Consider the following 16,447-nt stretch of genomic DNA (forward strand, 5'->3'; position numbering starts at 1 on the left):
GGGTGAGCCCCCAGATGCGGAGAGGCGCAAATATACGACTGACTGACGCAGCCCCCGTGAAAACGCACCCACTTTTCTCCCTTGGACATCATTTTGTGTCTTCCAAGAGTTTCACCAATATCCCATACTGGCACTTACAAAGTTGCACACTAGACTACAAGTCCCTGCATGCATCAGTGTGCTCGCTAATAACCCAGGATTGGCTATAGGACACAGGACCCCTCCCATGTGTCACACCGCCCTTTGCACCGACAGTGACGCGCTGGCTGCACGTGTACCGGAAACTTTAACACACGCCTTGCCTGGGCGCGCTGCCCGCAGGGATGGACTAACCCCTGGCACTGCACACACCTGGCACAGAAAAGGGTTACAGAAAGCTGCGTTTTCCTTCCAGGGCTCTGGTGAGACCCGCCCCTTCCTGGTTCCGCCAGAGGAGGGTGGCGCGGGCTGCAGGAGTGCCCGGTACTGACCCGCACCGGTGCCAGGGACCCCCCAGGTAAGGCTGCTTGGTGGATGGCAGGGCCGCAAGGAGAAATACAACAGTCCCCTCAGGATGGGCTGCTGGTGCCAGGTGGCATGGGTGGGTGGTATGAAGTCCCCTGCCACTATCACCCGTTCACTATCTGCACCCAGGGCTCAGATTCCCCCAGGTAAGGCTGCTGGTGGGTGGCATGAAGAAACACCCCAGGGCCCAGACCCCCCAGGATGGCTTGCTCGTGGGCATGGGTGGCTGGTGGGTATGAAGCCTCCTGCCAGGATCCTGCCGTCCACTCCGGCGGCTCTCAGGGCTGTGATACCCCCAGGTAAGTGGTGCTCTGGGGTGATTCTATTGGCGGGGGTGGCATGAACAGCCCTCCACTCCCTGCTGGAGTCTCACTCCGCCCCTGCACACAGGGCTCACAGGACCTTCGGTAAAGGCTGCGGAACCCTAGGGGATGCCTGGCTGGCAAAAGCCAATTAACTTCCCAGTTTAGTGCCAAGGGCCCTTTCAATTCAGTCCTCTGCAGGCAGTGCCCACAGGCGGACCCACTCCCTGACCCCGGGGATCTTAACTGCTGCACAGAGGGGTCGGGTATGGTGTGCCCACCCCATCTCTCTCTTCTCTGCTGCCCTGTGTGTTGCCCCAGCACGGCTGTGCCCACACCAGGGCTCTCCTCTCTGCCGCCTTGGGTAATGCCCCAGCCCTGCTGTGCCCACCCTTGGGCTATCCTCTCTGCCGCCTTGGGTAATGCCCCAGCCGTGCCCACCCCAGGGCTCCTATCTCTGGCGCTCTGGGTAATGCCCCAGCCCAGCTGTGCCCACCCCAGGGCTCTCCTCTCTGCCGCTGTGGGTAACGCCCTGCCGTGCCCACCGTAGGGCTCTACTCCCTGCTGCCTTGGGTAATGGCCGAGCCATGCTGTGCCCACCCCAGGGCTCTCTTCATTGCTGCCCCCATGGTGTTCCCACCCCGGGGCTTTTATCTCTGCTGCCCTGGGTAATGCCCCAGCCCTGCTGTGCCCCCACCCCCGGCTCTCCTCTCTGCCGCTCTGGGTAATGCCCCAGCCCTGCTGTGCCCACCCCCAGGCTCTCCTCTCTGCCGTCTTGGATAATGCCCCAGCCCTGATGTGCCCACCCCAGGCTCATCTCTCTGCCGCCTTGGGAAATGCCCCAGCCATGCTGTGCCCACCCCCAGGCTCTCCTCTCTGCCGCCTTGGGTAATGCCCCAGCCATGCTGTGCCCACCCCAGGGCTCTCATTTCTGCTGCCTTGCGTAATGCTGCTCCCCTCCCCCGGGTGCAGAGTGCAGCTCTGCACGTGGCTGGCACTGCAGTCTCTCCCCAGGGCTGCGCCCTCTCTCTTCTTTGGGCACAAGGGCGCTCTGCTGCCTCTCTGCCCTTTCACTTTCGGTTCAGGCCTGCGGCTGATCCACGCAGGTGCCATTCACCTCCTCACCTGCTCACGTTTCCACCCGCCTGTACCTACCGTAAGCCTTTTGTTTACATGCTTTTAAAAAGTTACCGGTTTGAGCTTTGATTGACCAGATGGTCAGAAACTTGGGGACCTGTAAAATGTGAGGTGAAGTTCAGGATGTGTGAGCTGATGTTTGGAGAAAAACGCTGAATGTCCAAAATGTAATTAAAGCTGATTTCTGAGGGATAACTCGTGTAGTGATGGGGAGACGTGTTACTAATATTGTTACCATGGTGACAGCGGCATTGCAGTGATGGTGGTTGTGCACTAACCATGTACAGGCACTGCATACAACACCAAGCACGGAGCGTATATTTGGCAGGGGGAAGAGCAATAGATTGGAGAGAGCTGGAAAACACATGCAATCTCATAGAGTCCCTAACCAAAAAGAAAAAAGTCGTTCCCTGTAGGTGAGCAGTGGAAGGATATAATAGAGGTCTGGACAACACACAAGTGCACGCAAGCAAATGAGTGACAAGAAAGCCAACCACTGGTATGCAAGGGGAGGGCTGTAAGTCCAGCACAAGTTCTAGGTACGCTTGCAATAGGCCTTTTACAACCAAATAGCTTGCACTCTCTGGTAATGAGATCTAACAAGCTTTTGCAATGCAATAGGTCTCGCAATTGCGAGATTTTGAGCTATTGGCATTGTAAATGACAATGCCTTTTATTTATGTGTTTAAAAGACCTGCAATAATAAAAGGCATTGTCAGTTACAATACCAATAGGTCAAAGTTTCTCAACTGCGAGACCTATTGCATTGCAAATGCTTGTTGTTTACAAGGGCCCCATGCTGCGCTTTCACGTTAATAGAGGCCACACCCCTTTCTTTAGACAAGCCGTGTCTAAAGAAAGGAGCGTGGCCACCATTACAGTGAAAGTGTGGTATTGGACGCTTTTACCAGTAAAAGCATTTGTTTGTCAAATTGACAAACAAATGTTTTTTTGTAAAAGCGCCCGGTGAAAGCGCGCATGGCGCGCTGAATGTTGCAGGAAAGCATGTCGTCCCTGCAGTAGGAGAAACTCATTAAAGAAAATAGTGCTTACAGGCTACAGAAAAGAAGCAAAAAACACTAGTAGGCCTGTTTACCCAGGTGAGACCGGGCAAAGATTTGTAACAACGTCTCAACTGGAAATCAGTAAAGCAGAACAATTTTAAATATAGTGATATAAATCACATAGGGAGGGGGAAGAAGAAAGGGAGACCCCAAAGGGGCAGGGGTTCAGAAGAAAATTTAGATTTTTCACAGCATGCTGGGCAGAAAATCTGGATTTTATTAAGGACACTGTGGTAAATAATTTAATTACCGGGACTTAATTTGATACGGAAACATAATAAAACAGCTCAGTAAATAAGAGGCAGAATCCGTGGTATTAGAGGTTCGGAATGGGCTTTATTCCAATGATCGATTATAATCGGTTGCTCCAAGTTCCGTCACCACGAAGGTTCAGGAAGTGAAGTACATACATTATTGACAAGAAATGACTTTTATAGAACATACATTACAATGAAGCGAATGCGGTAGGCGTAACAATTGATAAGGAAGATGACGATTCACATGCGTAACCGAAAATGGGCGTAATGAGGAGTAAAAAGGAACATAATTGGTTATGATGTCATATATAGGTGGATCTATAAGATTATACTTGGCATAGATGCGTGCGCAGCAGCATGACGTGTGATTGACGTGCAACTAGGGGGTGAAGGGGACTTGACATTTAGCTCTACATGTGGAGACAAGAAGTCTGGGGGGTCAAGTCAACCTAATCCCAAATCATATCTAACATCCTATGTTTAAAGAACTATGTTATCCACAAAGGGAGGACTCTTGGACAAAATCTATTCTATACTGACTGTGTGTGCGTGCACAAGCGTCTAAGTGTCTAAGTGTCTATATGAGATGCAAGGGGCAGAAACCTTCCATGGTAACAGGGCTATGAATTACTTGCATGAGGACAGAGAGGCCGGGCCCTTTGCTCGGTAGCTGAAGGAGATGTTTACCTAAACTACTAGACAGGAATGCATCGGCTGAGGAGCGAAGCAGATAACTCGAAGGTGAAATACAGTTTTTGGCAGGCAGGCAAACCGGCCGAGGCAGGCACCGTTAGCCGCACAGGGAGTAGGACAAAGTTCATGGATACAGATGCGAGCTTAAACTGAAGCTGTCAGAGGCAGAGAGCAGAGAAAAGCTTGATGGCAGAATCGGGCCTACTCGCCTGAACTGCAAAATGGAGTAACTGAGCCATATAAAGTCGGTGGCCTTTCGTACTTAGGAATCGAATATCCAGCCTATTCATGGCGGATCTGACAGAGGACATGTTGACGGTGGACGCACATGTGTTTGCGTCTTCAGAACTAGAACTGGAGGGAACATACATGTACTTGTGATTCATACATGGAACCGTTGGGGTCCAAGATAGGGGACATAACTGATCAGAAAAATCCATATTTCCACATTCCCTCCTTGTCCCCTACTTGCCCGTTAAGAGATATCAATCTTCATCAATCCATTGATCTGTTCATATAGCATCATTTGTTCTTCTTTCTTCTTCCGTGATGAATGAAATCCTGGTGGTGGAATACACGATGTGGCACACAGACCACAGATCGCTGGTCCACATTGTAGACATAGACAGCAACTGAATAGTATGAGAAGGCCAATACCTAGGAAAGATAGGACCTTCCATCCAAAGGTAGATAGTACACTCCAAAACCAACCGGACCAAGTCCAGGTGCCTGGGTTCTGGTGTATCTGGCTTATAATCTTATGAAGGCGAGTTATGGCCTTATATACAGATGGCGAATTTTCTGGTATGAAAATGCAACAGCTTGATCCTATGACCCTACAAGCTCCGCCCCTATCAGCCAGGATGACGTCAAGGACAAGACGATTTTGAAGCACAACAATCCGCATAGCAGACTGCTCTTCTGTTAAATTGCCTAAAGCGGAAATAGTTTCATTCACTACTGCTTCAAGGGTTCTAGTTAATCTACGTATCAGCTTACTATTAGTAACAGTACCTATATAGGGAAAGAGACCTTTATTGAAATCTGTGTATTTTTCCCATGCTGTTTCAGTGTAATCGACTATTGGGAGATCTCTCCTTACTCTATTATTTACTAAATGAGTGTTTCTGTGATAATCAGGGGGAGCTAGAAAAACAGGTGGCAAAAGGAATCCAATATAGCAAGTACCATCCCAATCTAGAGGCAAACGTACATATGCCGTCTGACCACATATGAAATAAGAATGGCGAGAAGCTCTAAATGTAGACTTGCCTTGATCACTAAACTCTACTACAGTCGTGCATTTACTATGGCCCATATGTATGGAACCATTTTTCCTTATACATAGTTCACCCTTTACTGGAAATATTGCCATAGCGGGCAAAATTGGAGTAGCTTCGGATTCGACATTTAGGATCATAAGATTAAGCGTGAAATTACCTAATCCATACACTTCATTTTCTAGATCAGTTCCTGTTCTCTGGGGAAGTCCCTCCTTGTTGGGGTAGCAGACCTTAAGCAAAATTAAGTTCAAATTTCCCCATACCCAGTTATCTTGATAAACTGCAGAATTCGAATCTAGAGAATTAATTAAACTAAACCATGCTCCACAGGAGCCGTTGTGTGTGAACGGGTATGGAAAGAGAGGTAAAATTCCTTTATAATTCTGATAGGGAGGGAGTCGGCCATATATCCAACAATTTGTAGCATTGCTAACCTGATGGGAATGATGTAACATACTAATAAAAGTGTTATTGCGCAGCGCAAATCTATAAGACAGCTCAAGCGGAGGTAATTCACTAAAAGAATGTTCAGCAGTAACATTGTAAACATGTCTAGAAATAGGATAATATATGTGCAACAATATACTTGCAGTAATTATTAAAAGACTCAAGAAAAACAAAATTAATAACGTCATTATGCAATGGCTACGCAGTGATTTACAGTACGCCTGTCGTTTCAACATTTTTCGGGTGCTTTCTCTATTTAGGTCCAAGGGATACATGTCAGAGACAATTCAACCGCTTCACCTTGGAGAGGACTTAAACAATCAAATTGCTTGACTGGTTGGACCTAAGCTTTAGTTTATAAAGTTCAGGACTACTTTTTTCAACAAAAGGAAGTTTTGAGTCAATGGGTGAAGTCACACGAGGTGGGCTATTTACATCTGAAGGAAGTCCATGAAATTTCTTGATATGACTTGAATGCACCCATCCTTTTCTGCCTTCAATCTTCACGGCTGTCCTTGTGGTGAGCAGGACCAATTTGGGTGATTTCCACCTGGGCTCCAGCTGAGTCTTTCGGTCAAAATTCCTCACAAGAACGAGGTCTCCCGGAACTACGTCATGGGGTTTCACCTCAGTGTTGTCAGGAAAAGCTGCAGCTACCTGTGAACGACAAGATTGTAGTGCAGACATCAAGGAAGCCAAGTAATCTGTCAGCATATTACAGTCAATATCAGTTATTTTGCGTGGTATAGGCGTCCCCCACATATTTGGTGGTCTACCGAAGATCACTTCATACGGGGATAGCCCTGTTCGAGAGTGTGCTACCATTCTCGTGTAAAAGAGTGCAACTGGTAGTGCTACTACCCAGTCGACCCCTTTCTCCCTGCATATTTTGGACAATCTAATTTTCAGGGTCTGATTATGTCTTTCTACGAGACCTGCTGCCTCAGGGTGTCGGACACAGTGGAATTTCCACTGATAACCTAACAAAAGTGAAACATGTTTCATTAATTCGGATGAGAACGGCTGGCCGTTATCTGAGTGAACAACACGTGGTAAACCGTATCGTGGGAAGAATTCTCGAACCAACTGTTTGGCAGTAGTCGGGGCAGTGTAATCTGAAACCGGGTATGCCTCCGTCCAACGGGAAAGAGCACAAACAACTACAAGAACATATTTGAATCCTCGACATCGTTCCATCTGGATATAATCCATCTGGAGGACTTCAAAAGGGTGATCAGGAGGATGAAATCCACCCTGTTCTACGGGAACGCTTTTTCCTGGGTTGAACTGGCAACAGATCATACAGGTACGGACCTTTTGTTTGGCTGCTGCTCGTAAATGTTTATTGAACCAAATGTGTTGAATGCTATCTAGCATAGCTTTTTCTCCTAGATGTGCTGGACTATGTATAGTGTTAATTATAACTTGGACCATTGAATCAGGAAGGAACCACACAGACTTTTCCTTCATCATCCATCCTTGATCCGTTTGGATCCCTCCTAATTCGGTCCATTTCTTTATTTCATCTGGTGTAGCATGTGTCTGGATGTCAATTACGTCAAAAGTAGGATCTTTAACTGTCATACAATGTGTCGGCGTCGGGACTATTGTCTTTGTCATGTCGGATGTTTGTGTTTGAGCAGTCTGTTTAGCTGTTCTGTCGGCTAGATCATTGCCTTGAGAAATGATATCAGTGACTTTCGTATGAGCTTTACATTTCATAATTGATATTGCAGTCGGTAGATGTATCGCATCTAATAAGGCATGAATGAGGGGTCCGTGCTGAATGTGGGCACCGTGGGAAGTTAAATAACCTCTCTCTCGCCACAGCACGCCGAAGTCATGTACAACTCCGAATGCATAACGTGAATCAGTGTATATGTTGACTTTTTTATTTGTGGCTTGAATACAGGCTTGTGTCAGAGCGATGAGCTCTGCGGCTTGAGCTGACAAAGTATTTATACGATTTGTTTCAATGACTTCAGTATCTGTTGTGACTGCGTAAGCAGCCACTAACTCTCCTGTATTTGTTCTCATACATGAACCATCTACATACAATGTCAGGTCTGGATCTGACAATGGGACATCGGTTAAGTCTTGTCTAGGTTTCGTCGTTATTGTAATAACTTCAATACAGTCATGGGCTAGTGGGTCTGTTCCGATTACAGGTAAAAGTGTGGCAGGATTCAATGTGTTACAGCGTCTGATTTCTATATGTGGCTGGAACAATGTAAGTTCGTACCCTGTAAGTCGCGCTATAGTCAAGTGTTGTGTTTGCGTTCTATTTACAAGAACCTCTACTGCGTGTGGTACTTGAACTGTCAATGGATGTCCTAACACTATGGCATCGCTTTGTCTGATTGCTAAAGCTGTCGCTGCCACTGATTTTAGGCATGCAGGCAAAGCCTGAGCTACGGGATCTAATGTACTAGAAAAATAAGCACATGGTTTGTGTGCTCCTGCTTGTTCCTGTGTGAGTACTGACAAGGCAGTACCTTCGCGTTCTGTAACAAAGAGTGTAAACTGTTTACTGTAACATGGTGTTGCTAAAACAGGTGCTTGGCATAAAGCTTTCTTTAGGCTTTCAAAAGCTTGTGTATGTTCCTGAGTCCAAGGGAGAACAGTCGATGTGGCTGCCTCCTGTGTTGTCAACTGAATGAGCGATTTTGCTAGAAATGCATACTGAGGGATCCACTGCCTACAGTATGAAGTGAGGCCTATGAAGGCTCGTACTTCCTTTTGTGTCTTGGGTATTGGCATGTTAGCTATTAACTGAATGCGGTCGGGTGTAAGCTGCCTTCCCTCCTTGGACAGCGAGTGTCCAAGATAAACAACTCGCTGGACACAGAATTGCAGCTTAGAAGGGGACACCTTGTGTCCCTTTTCAGCTAGAAATTGTAAAACTGTCAGTGATGCTTTCTCACATTCGGGTTCGCTTCTAGCGGTGATCAACAGATCATCGACATATTGAAGCAAGGCAGTGTTAACTGGCATGTGGATACTGTCAAGTTCTCGTTTCAGTGCTTGGCTATAGATGCTGGGGCTTTCTGTAAATCCTTGAGGTGCGCGTGAGAATTTAAAGCTACGTCCATTTAAACTAAATCCGAACAAACATTGGCTTTCCGGATCTATTGGGACGCTGAAAAAGGCATTTTTAAGATCAATTACAGTAAAGAATGTTGCTTCGGAATCAATGGCTGTCAATAATGACGAGATATCAGGGACCACAGGGAATTGTGGCACAATGCACTTGTTTAATTCGCGCAGATACTGTAAATCACTGTACTTTCCGGGACTGTCAACCCAATGGACAGCTGACCTGGCTAATTCTTGTTCATCCATAGAATCGAGAAAATGATAACCCCTTCGTTCTCGGAGTAATTTGTCAGCGGCTTGGAACGAATGCTCGTTAGACCTTATATGGACTATGGGTGTTGGGAAACTCCTGTTATTATCTGGACATATCGGACGTATCGGGTCAATAAGACATCTATTACTATTACAAGATCTTCCTCTACCTACATAGGCTATGGTGTCTGACTGTCCTGTGGGCAGTCCTGATCCTTCTTCTTCGTTTTGTTCGAACTGGTCTACCGCTAATCTTTCTTCGTGTAGGCGTTCTATTTCTTTTCGGATCTTTCGGCACATGGCTATTATACAATTCTGCTTATCATGTCTTCCTTCTGATATATTCTGACTCCATCTGGTAAGAATTTGCATTGCTTCCGGGTCTACCCCTGGTCGGTCTTGATTTCTGATCACACAATTTATGAGGAAACGTAACAGTTCCCCCTGTATCTCCACTTTCTGATATTCCATAGCACTGTTAATACATTCAGAATCTCGCCCTGTTTGAACAAAATGATATATATTATCTAGATGCGCAGTCATTCCTGGTAACTTCCCTAAATACACCGCGGCTCGTCTGATGCGCAATGATGCCATGATCATTTCGTCCTCTTTGCCGGGCACAGGGTCATATCTACAATCTACAAGAAGTTCCTTAAGCGTACGGGCATTTATGAGTTTGGGGGTACGTGAATGTGCTGACTCTTGAAAGGTAAGTTTATTTATTCTGGGTGGCGTAGAAAAAATGTTGCTAGTACCTCCCGTAGCCCCATCTGGGGTGTCGGGTGTGAAAGGATTCGTTGAACGCGACACAGCAACTATAGGTGTGGACACAGCTATAGAAGTAGCTGTAGGAACAGATGTGCTTGCCGGAATTTGTTGCTGTAGAGATACCGGTACTGGGTCTTGGCGTTGAACCTCCCTGGCAGGCGGTCTATGTGGGGCGGAATTAGCATACTCGGGAGCTGCGTCATCTAAATATGAGGAAAGAAAAACATCTTCTGCGGTTCTAGGATGCCCCTTAGGATGTACCTTTATTGGAAACAATGGGGGTGGCAAGTCTTTTGGTATCTCTGGAGTAGCCTTAGGTAATCCTTCGGCCAGAAGGGGATACATACCATTCATAAGGGCATTTCTTTGTCTGTCTACTTGTTCTGATTTCACTCGGATACCTTCTTCAATTAATAGATTTTCTCGAACTTTATTTGAATTCTCTTTATTCTTCTCTTCCTGTCGGAGTGCTTTTTCTGTACGTCTATGAGATTCTTTACGCCATAACTCAACGGCGTCTTTCTGTGACTGTCTGACTTTCCTTTTCCATAACTCTTCCTCTACTTTCATGATGCACTCTGCATCCCAGGTCCCCGCTGTGGGCCACCTCTGACTTTCTGGTAATTCCTTGGTGTAGTCTACCCATAAATCAAGAAATAATATAGCGTCTAAGCCATGTTTATGATACATGAAGTACCCTGGAGTGTCCCTAGGAGGAATAGGAACGGCTTCTTCGAGTACCCCTTTTCTTGTTGTGATCTGTCTTAGTTTCGAAAAGAGCGGCATATTGAGAACTGATCTGATACTTGATTTTGAACAAACTTAATACAGTAAACACGATAATGAACAGTCATTCATACCACAATATGCAGAACGTACTTAAAACATTTAACATTTAACATTTACCTGAACAGTCAATAATGATGATGGTCTAAAGAAAACTTAATCACTAAAACATAATACTCGACTTTAACTGAATTATTCTGAATTTATATACTTGATATACTAGATATACTGCTAAACAGTACAGATACACTGCTGAAACAGTGCAGACCGGATTTGTGTACCCAAACCCGTCTTGACCGGCACAAACTATGTGCACGTCAGAAAGCCTCCCCAGTAATGGTACTCACCGGGTAGCTCGGAAACGGAAGGCCTCGGAAACCGGACTGGACTCGACTCGACTCGAACACTTCGGAAACTGGACTCGACTTCGGACTTCGGGAACTGGTGGGCCTCTGTGTACCTCGGATCTTGCTCTCTCAGCTAGGCTCTGGTCGGGATACTTCGCACTTCTCACCGCCTCGTCTGGGTGTTGATCGCAGCCTCAGTCGCCCCCGCTTGACCGGAGGGAGATACAGGAAATCCTGCTGGTACGCGTAATTGTCCGTCCAGCTGTGGCAGGAGACTGGGCCTGCAACTCACCGCCGGCGCGTGAGATGAGAAAGTGTCCCTATTCGGGCGCCATTATGTGGTAAATAATTTAATTACCGGGACTTAATTTGATACGGAAACATAATAAAACAGCTCAGTAAATAAGAGGCAGAATCCGTGGTATTAGAGGTTCGGAATGGGCTTTATTCCAATGATCGATTATAATCGGTTGCTCCAAGTTCCGTCACCACGAAGGTTCAGGAAGTGAAGTACATACATTATTGACAAGAAATGACTTTTATAGAACATACATTACAATGAAGCGAATGCGGTAGGCGTAACAATTGATAAGGAAGATGACGATTCACATGCGTAACCGAAAATGGGCGTAATGAGGAGTAAAAAGGAACATAATTGGTTATGATGTCATATATAGGTGGATCTATAAGATTATACTTGGCATAGATGCGTGCGCAGCAGCATGACGTGTGATTGACGTGCAACTAGGGGGTGAAGGGGACTTGACATTTAGCTCTACATGTGGAGACAAGAAGTCTGGGGGGTCAAGTCAACCTAATCCCAAATCATATCTAACATCCTATGTTTAAAGAACTATGTTATCCACAAAGGGAGGACTCTTGGACAAAATCTATTCTATACTGACTGTGTGTGCGTGCACAAGCGTCTAAGTGTCTAAGTGTCTATATGAGATGCAAGGGGCAGAAACCTTCCATGGTAACAGGGCTATGAATTACTTGCATGAGGACAGAGAGGCCGGGCCCTTTGCTCGGTAGCTGAAGGAGATGTTTACCTAAACTACTAGACAGGAATGCATCGGCTGAGGAGCGAAGCAGATAACTCGAAGGTGAAATACAGTTTTTGGCAGGCAGGCAAACCGGCCGAGGCAGGCACCGTTAGCCGCACAGGGAGTAGGACAAAGTTCATGGATACAGATGCGAGCTTAAACTGAAGCTGTCAGAGGCAGAGAGCAGAGAAAAGCTTGATGGCAGAATCGGGCCTACTCGCCTGAACTGCAAAATGGAGTAACTGAGCCATATAAAGTCGGTGGCCTTTCGTACTTAGGAATCGAATATCCAGCCTATTCATGGCGGATCTGACAGAGGACATGTTGACGGTGGACGCACATGTGTTTGCGTCTTCAGAACTAGAACTGGAGGGAACATACATGTACTTGTGATTCATACATGGAACCGTTGGGGTCCAAGATAGGGGACATAACTGATCAGAAAAATCCATATTTCCACAACACGGAGGCTAAGATTATGCAAATCTCCTTTATTGCCAGAGCTCAGCAGTAACAATGAAGAGAATACAGAACTCAAACAACATTCCAGTATAGTAAATAGGGCATGAGCACAGATCCATCTCCCTTCTTTGTCTTCGACCAGTGCTGGGAACAAGGAACATAACTTTGAAATAACGTGAAGAATTTTCTTAAAACAATCGAAATCCAAAGGTGACTTATTCTGAAAGAAAAAGAGACACAATAGGTCAAAAAGAATCAACCCAGGGAGGGTTAATAAGAGGTGCGATAATCTTAGCCTTCGTGTCCTTAATAAAATCCAGATTTTCTGCCCATCGGGCTGTGAAAAATCTAAATTTTATGGCCTGACACGGAGGCCAACATTATGCAAGTTTAAAGTGAATTAATCACATTACTGATTGGTCTAAAATAACATTTTTTTAAAAATACTTTCATTTGACCAGTCAGCGGCTCTAAGAATATCTTGGAGCCCTCCACTTAACATAAAGGCTTTAGAAGCCGATGCGCCTCTGAGGGAGTGTGCACCGAAGATAGACACATCCACACCACTCTCGCTCATTACTTCTTTCACCCATCTTGCAAGCGTGGGAGATGAGATGGCTTTATGAGGGGATGTATGAGAGATCAGTAGTTGAGTTTCAATACCTCTCAAAGAGGCAGTCCTATTTTCATACTCTTTTAGGCACTTGACAGCACATAGACTTTCATTCAAAGAGAAGGACGGGTAGGAGATTGAAGATGACATCGTTTTTGCCCTTTTTTAAAGATAAAAACAAACTCCTTCAGGTTGATAAGCTCTGCTAGTAACGTCTAAAGCCTTAACATCAGACGTTCGTCTAAAGGAAACTAAACGAAGTAAGACGGTAAGCTTATAAGAGATACATTTAAGAGAAAGGTTAACATTGTCACCCCAAGAGGATAAAAGTTGTAAAAGATTACTTACGTCCCATAAGGCCGTATATTTAGGAGTTGGAGGATTAAGAACCGTCACACTTCTCCTAATTTTCTTTGTCAGAAGGTTTTGTCCCACCGAGGCACCATCAACTAAGGAATGACCCGCAGCTATTGCTGGTCTATAGACATTAACTGTTCTGTAAGATAGGCCAGAAGCGAAGAGCTCTGGTAGAAAATTAACTACATGAACTAGATCAGTTGAAACGCGATCGTAGTGTTGTAGAATACACCAGCGAACCCATTTACTCCACGCCAGTCGATATGCCTTTCTTGTTCCAGATGCCCAAGACTCAGATATGAGCTTGAAAGCCTCTTGCGAAAGTCCTGGGATTTTCCATTGTCGCCTGAAATCTTCCATGCCGTTAAAACCAATAGGCCTTGGTCTATGAGAGGATGAGATTCGCCCTCTGGACCCAGAAGAAGTTCCCTTAAAGGCGGTATGAGAATTGGGAAGTCTACAGACATCTGTAGAATGAGTGGGAACCATGCCTGCGACCTCCAAAGAGGGGTTATCACTAACATGTTCTGCATGTAACGACGGGCATGTAAGAGAAGGCGTGGAAGCATGACAAACAGCGGGAAGGCATATGGCTTTAAACCCCGCCAGTCCTGGAGGAAGGCATCCACCCCCGATGCTTGAGGATCCGGCTTCCAGCTGAAGAAGCTCTTCAACTGAGTGTTCAACCAAGTCCGCGAAAAGATCTGTCCCGAATGGACCCCATCTGTCTTGAATTACTAAAAATGGTCTTCTGTCTAGTTTCCAGTTGCTGGAATCCTTGAAATTCCTTGAGAACCAATCCGCTACGCCATTGTTCAAACCAGGAATGTGCTCTGCTTTAACAGAGTTCCTTGTTCAAACAATAGCTCCAGACCCCTTTCACTATTTCCGTAAGACCCTTCGAGTGTGGTCCCCCCATCTTGTTGACGTATTTCACTGCAGAAACATTGTCCATGCGCAGCATAATGCAGCATTTCACGGAATTCTGAGTGAAGCTTTGAACCGCAAAAGAATCCGCCAGGAGTTCCAAGCAGTTGATATGAAGATCCTTCTCGAGTTGTGTCCAACAACCCCCTATTGATGTGTTGCCACATGTGGCACCCCATCCATCTAGGCTCGCATCTGATTCTATTACTAACTCTGGGGCTCTGCCATTCCAGGCTTCCGGTTTCTTGAGCCACCAAGACAGTTCCTTCTTTGAGTCCTGATCTAGGCAAATCAATTGTGAGTAGGGGAGGTTGGACCTGAGAGCTTTCGCTTTCAGTCTCTAAAGAGCCCTGTAATGTAGAGGTCCAGGAAAAATTGCCTGGATGGTTGAAGAAAGAAGACCCAGGATTCTTGCCAAAAGTTTCAAGGGAAAAAAAAATTCCATTGATAGCATCTTTCTGAGCTCTCTCCGAAGTTTCTTTATCTTTTCCCTTGGTAATTTCAATTCCGCATTCAGAGTGTTGACCATGAAGCCCAGAAATTGTGTTTCCTGGCTTGGTATTATTCAAGATTTCTTTGTGTTTATTACGAAGCCTAAATGTTGAAGTAGTGGATAGTAAGATCCGTGTGACGAGCTACCGTTGATTTGGACTGACCCATTATAAGGATATCGCCCAGATAAATCATTAACCTTACGCCCCTTTCCCTTAGCCATGCTACTACCGGATGAAGTACCTTGGTGAAACACCAAGGGGCTGAAGAAAGCCCAAAGGGGAGGATGCACAGTTCCCAAAGTTTTCCTTCCTATGTGAATTGGAGGAATTTCCTGTGTGGCTGCCAAATCGGGATGGTCAGGTAGGCGTCCTTTAAATCTAGCCAGTCTCCCTTTCTCAAAACATCCCTTAGGAGGTGTATTCCCTCCATTTTGAAGTGGTGGTATGTTACCCATTCGTTTAAGCTTTTCAGATTTATGACGGGTCTCTGTCCTTTGTCTTTCTTTTCTACCAGGAATATATTGATTACAAAGCCTCTTTGCGAGCTCTCTTTTATTGCCCCTTTGGATAACCGTTCTTTCACTTCCTGGGAGACTAATTTCCTCTGTTCCTGCGAAAAGGTTATTTCTCAAGGTTTTCTGCTTTGGATGGGGGTATCTACAAACTCTATTTTGTGACCCTTGACTGTATCTAGAACCCATGGATCTTGAGTTATCATAGTCCAATTCCCAGAGAAAAGGGCTAGTCTCCCTCCCACCTTTATAGGGGTATCTAAAGGGTTTTTCAAGATTCTTACCTGTGGAGAAACCTCTGTTTCTTCTCTCTCCCCGGAATGGTCTTGTACGGTTTCTCTGTCTTTGCGGGAAGAAAGATTGGCCTCCATAAAAGGATGGCTGCTGAAATTTAGAGGCTCGTCCCAGAAAGGGTCTTGAGGATGATTGTCCGCGGCCGGGAGCCGGCCCCACATTCGCCCGGCCCTTCCAAAAATGTTGTCTTGAAAAAATACTTTCTTTATGTCGCGTTGCGACTTCTGTATAGAGCTGAAGGCCCCGACGTATTTAGCCATATCCCCAATAAAATCCTCTCCAAAGAGGAGTCTTTGAGAAGAGGGGCCTCCATCTTTATTCGCTAGCTCAATTAGTTTTTGGTCAATTTTTAGGAGAATTCCTTTTCTCCTTTCATTAGAAATAGCAGTATTAGCGTTGCCAATCAGGCAGCTGGTCCTCTGGACCCATTGGCGTAACTCTTTCGGGTCGACAGATGTCCCACCAACGTAGGCATTTTCTGCTAGTTCAAAAATGTTGGTTAATGGGCCAATTGTGTCCAAGAGGCAATCTTGACACGATCTTAAACTTTTGTCAATCCCTTTCCTAGGGTCTTTGGCACCCTTGGCTATAAAGGCCACAACCTTAAGGTCAAGTTCAGGGGTCATAGCGATTTTATCAGGAAGGGATGGGCGCGGGCACTCAGACCTCAGTCTTGATCTAACTTCTTTGGGGATTTCTCTTCTCAACCAGAAGCTGATCTAGTCTGCTACATGTTGGGAAGGGGACCATTCTAGGGATAAAGGGTGTTTGATAAGCAAGGGGTCAAACATATTCTCCCCGAA

At 45.8% G+C, this 16,447-nt stretch overlaps 1 protein-coding gene across 1 annotated transcript in view; it reads left to right on the plus strand.

Moving 5' to 3' along the window:
* Nucleotides 1-488: 488 nt before the first annotated feature.
* Nucleotides 489-16,447, plus strand: part of LOC146829734 (coiled-coil domain-containing protein 127-like) — a 50,646-nt gene continuing 34,687 nt past the window's right edge. The window contains exon 1 of the mRNA XM_085608455.1: nt 489-650. Coding sequence (XP_085464581.1) covers nt 514-650 — 137 coding nt within the window. The 5' untranslated portion in view covers nt 489-513. The remainder of the gene's footprint in view (nt 651-16,447) is intronic.

Source organism: Triturus cristatus, chromosome 5_2 (assembly GCF_964204655.1).
Source record: "Triturus cristatus chromosome 5_2, aTriCri1.1, whole genome shotgun sequence".
Taxonomy (NCBI): domain Eukaryota; kingdom Metazoa; phylum Chordata; class Amphibia; order Caudata; family Salamandridae; genus Triturus; species Triturus cristatus.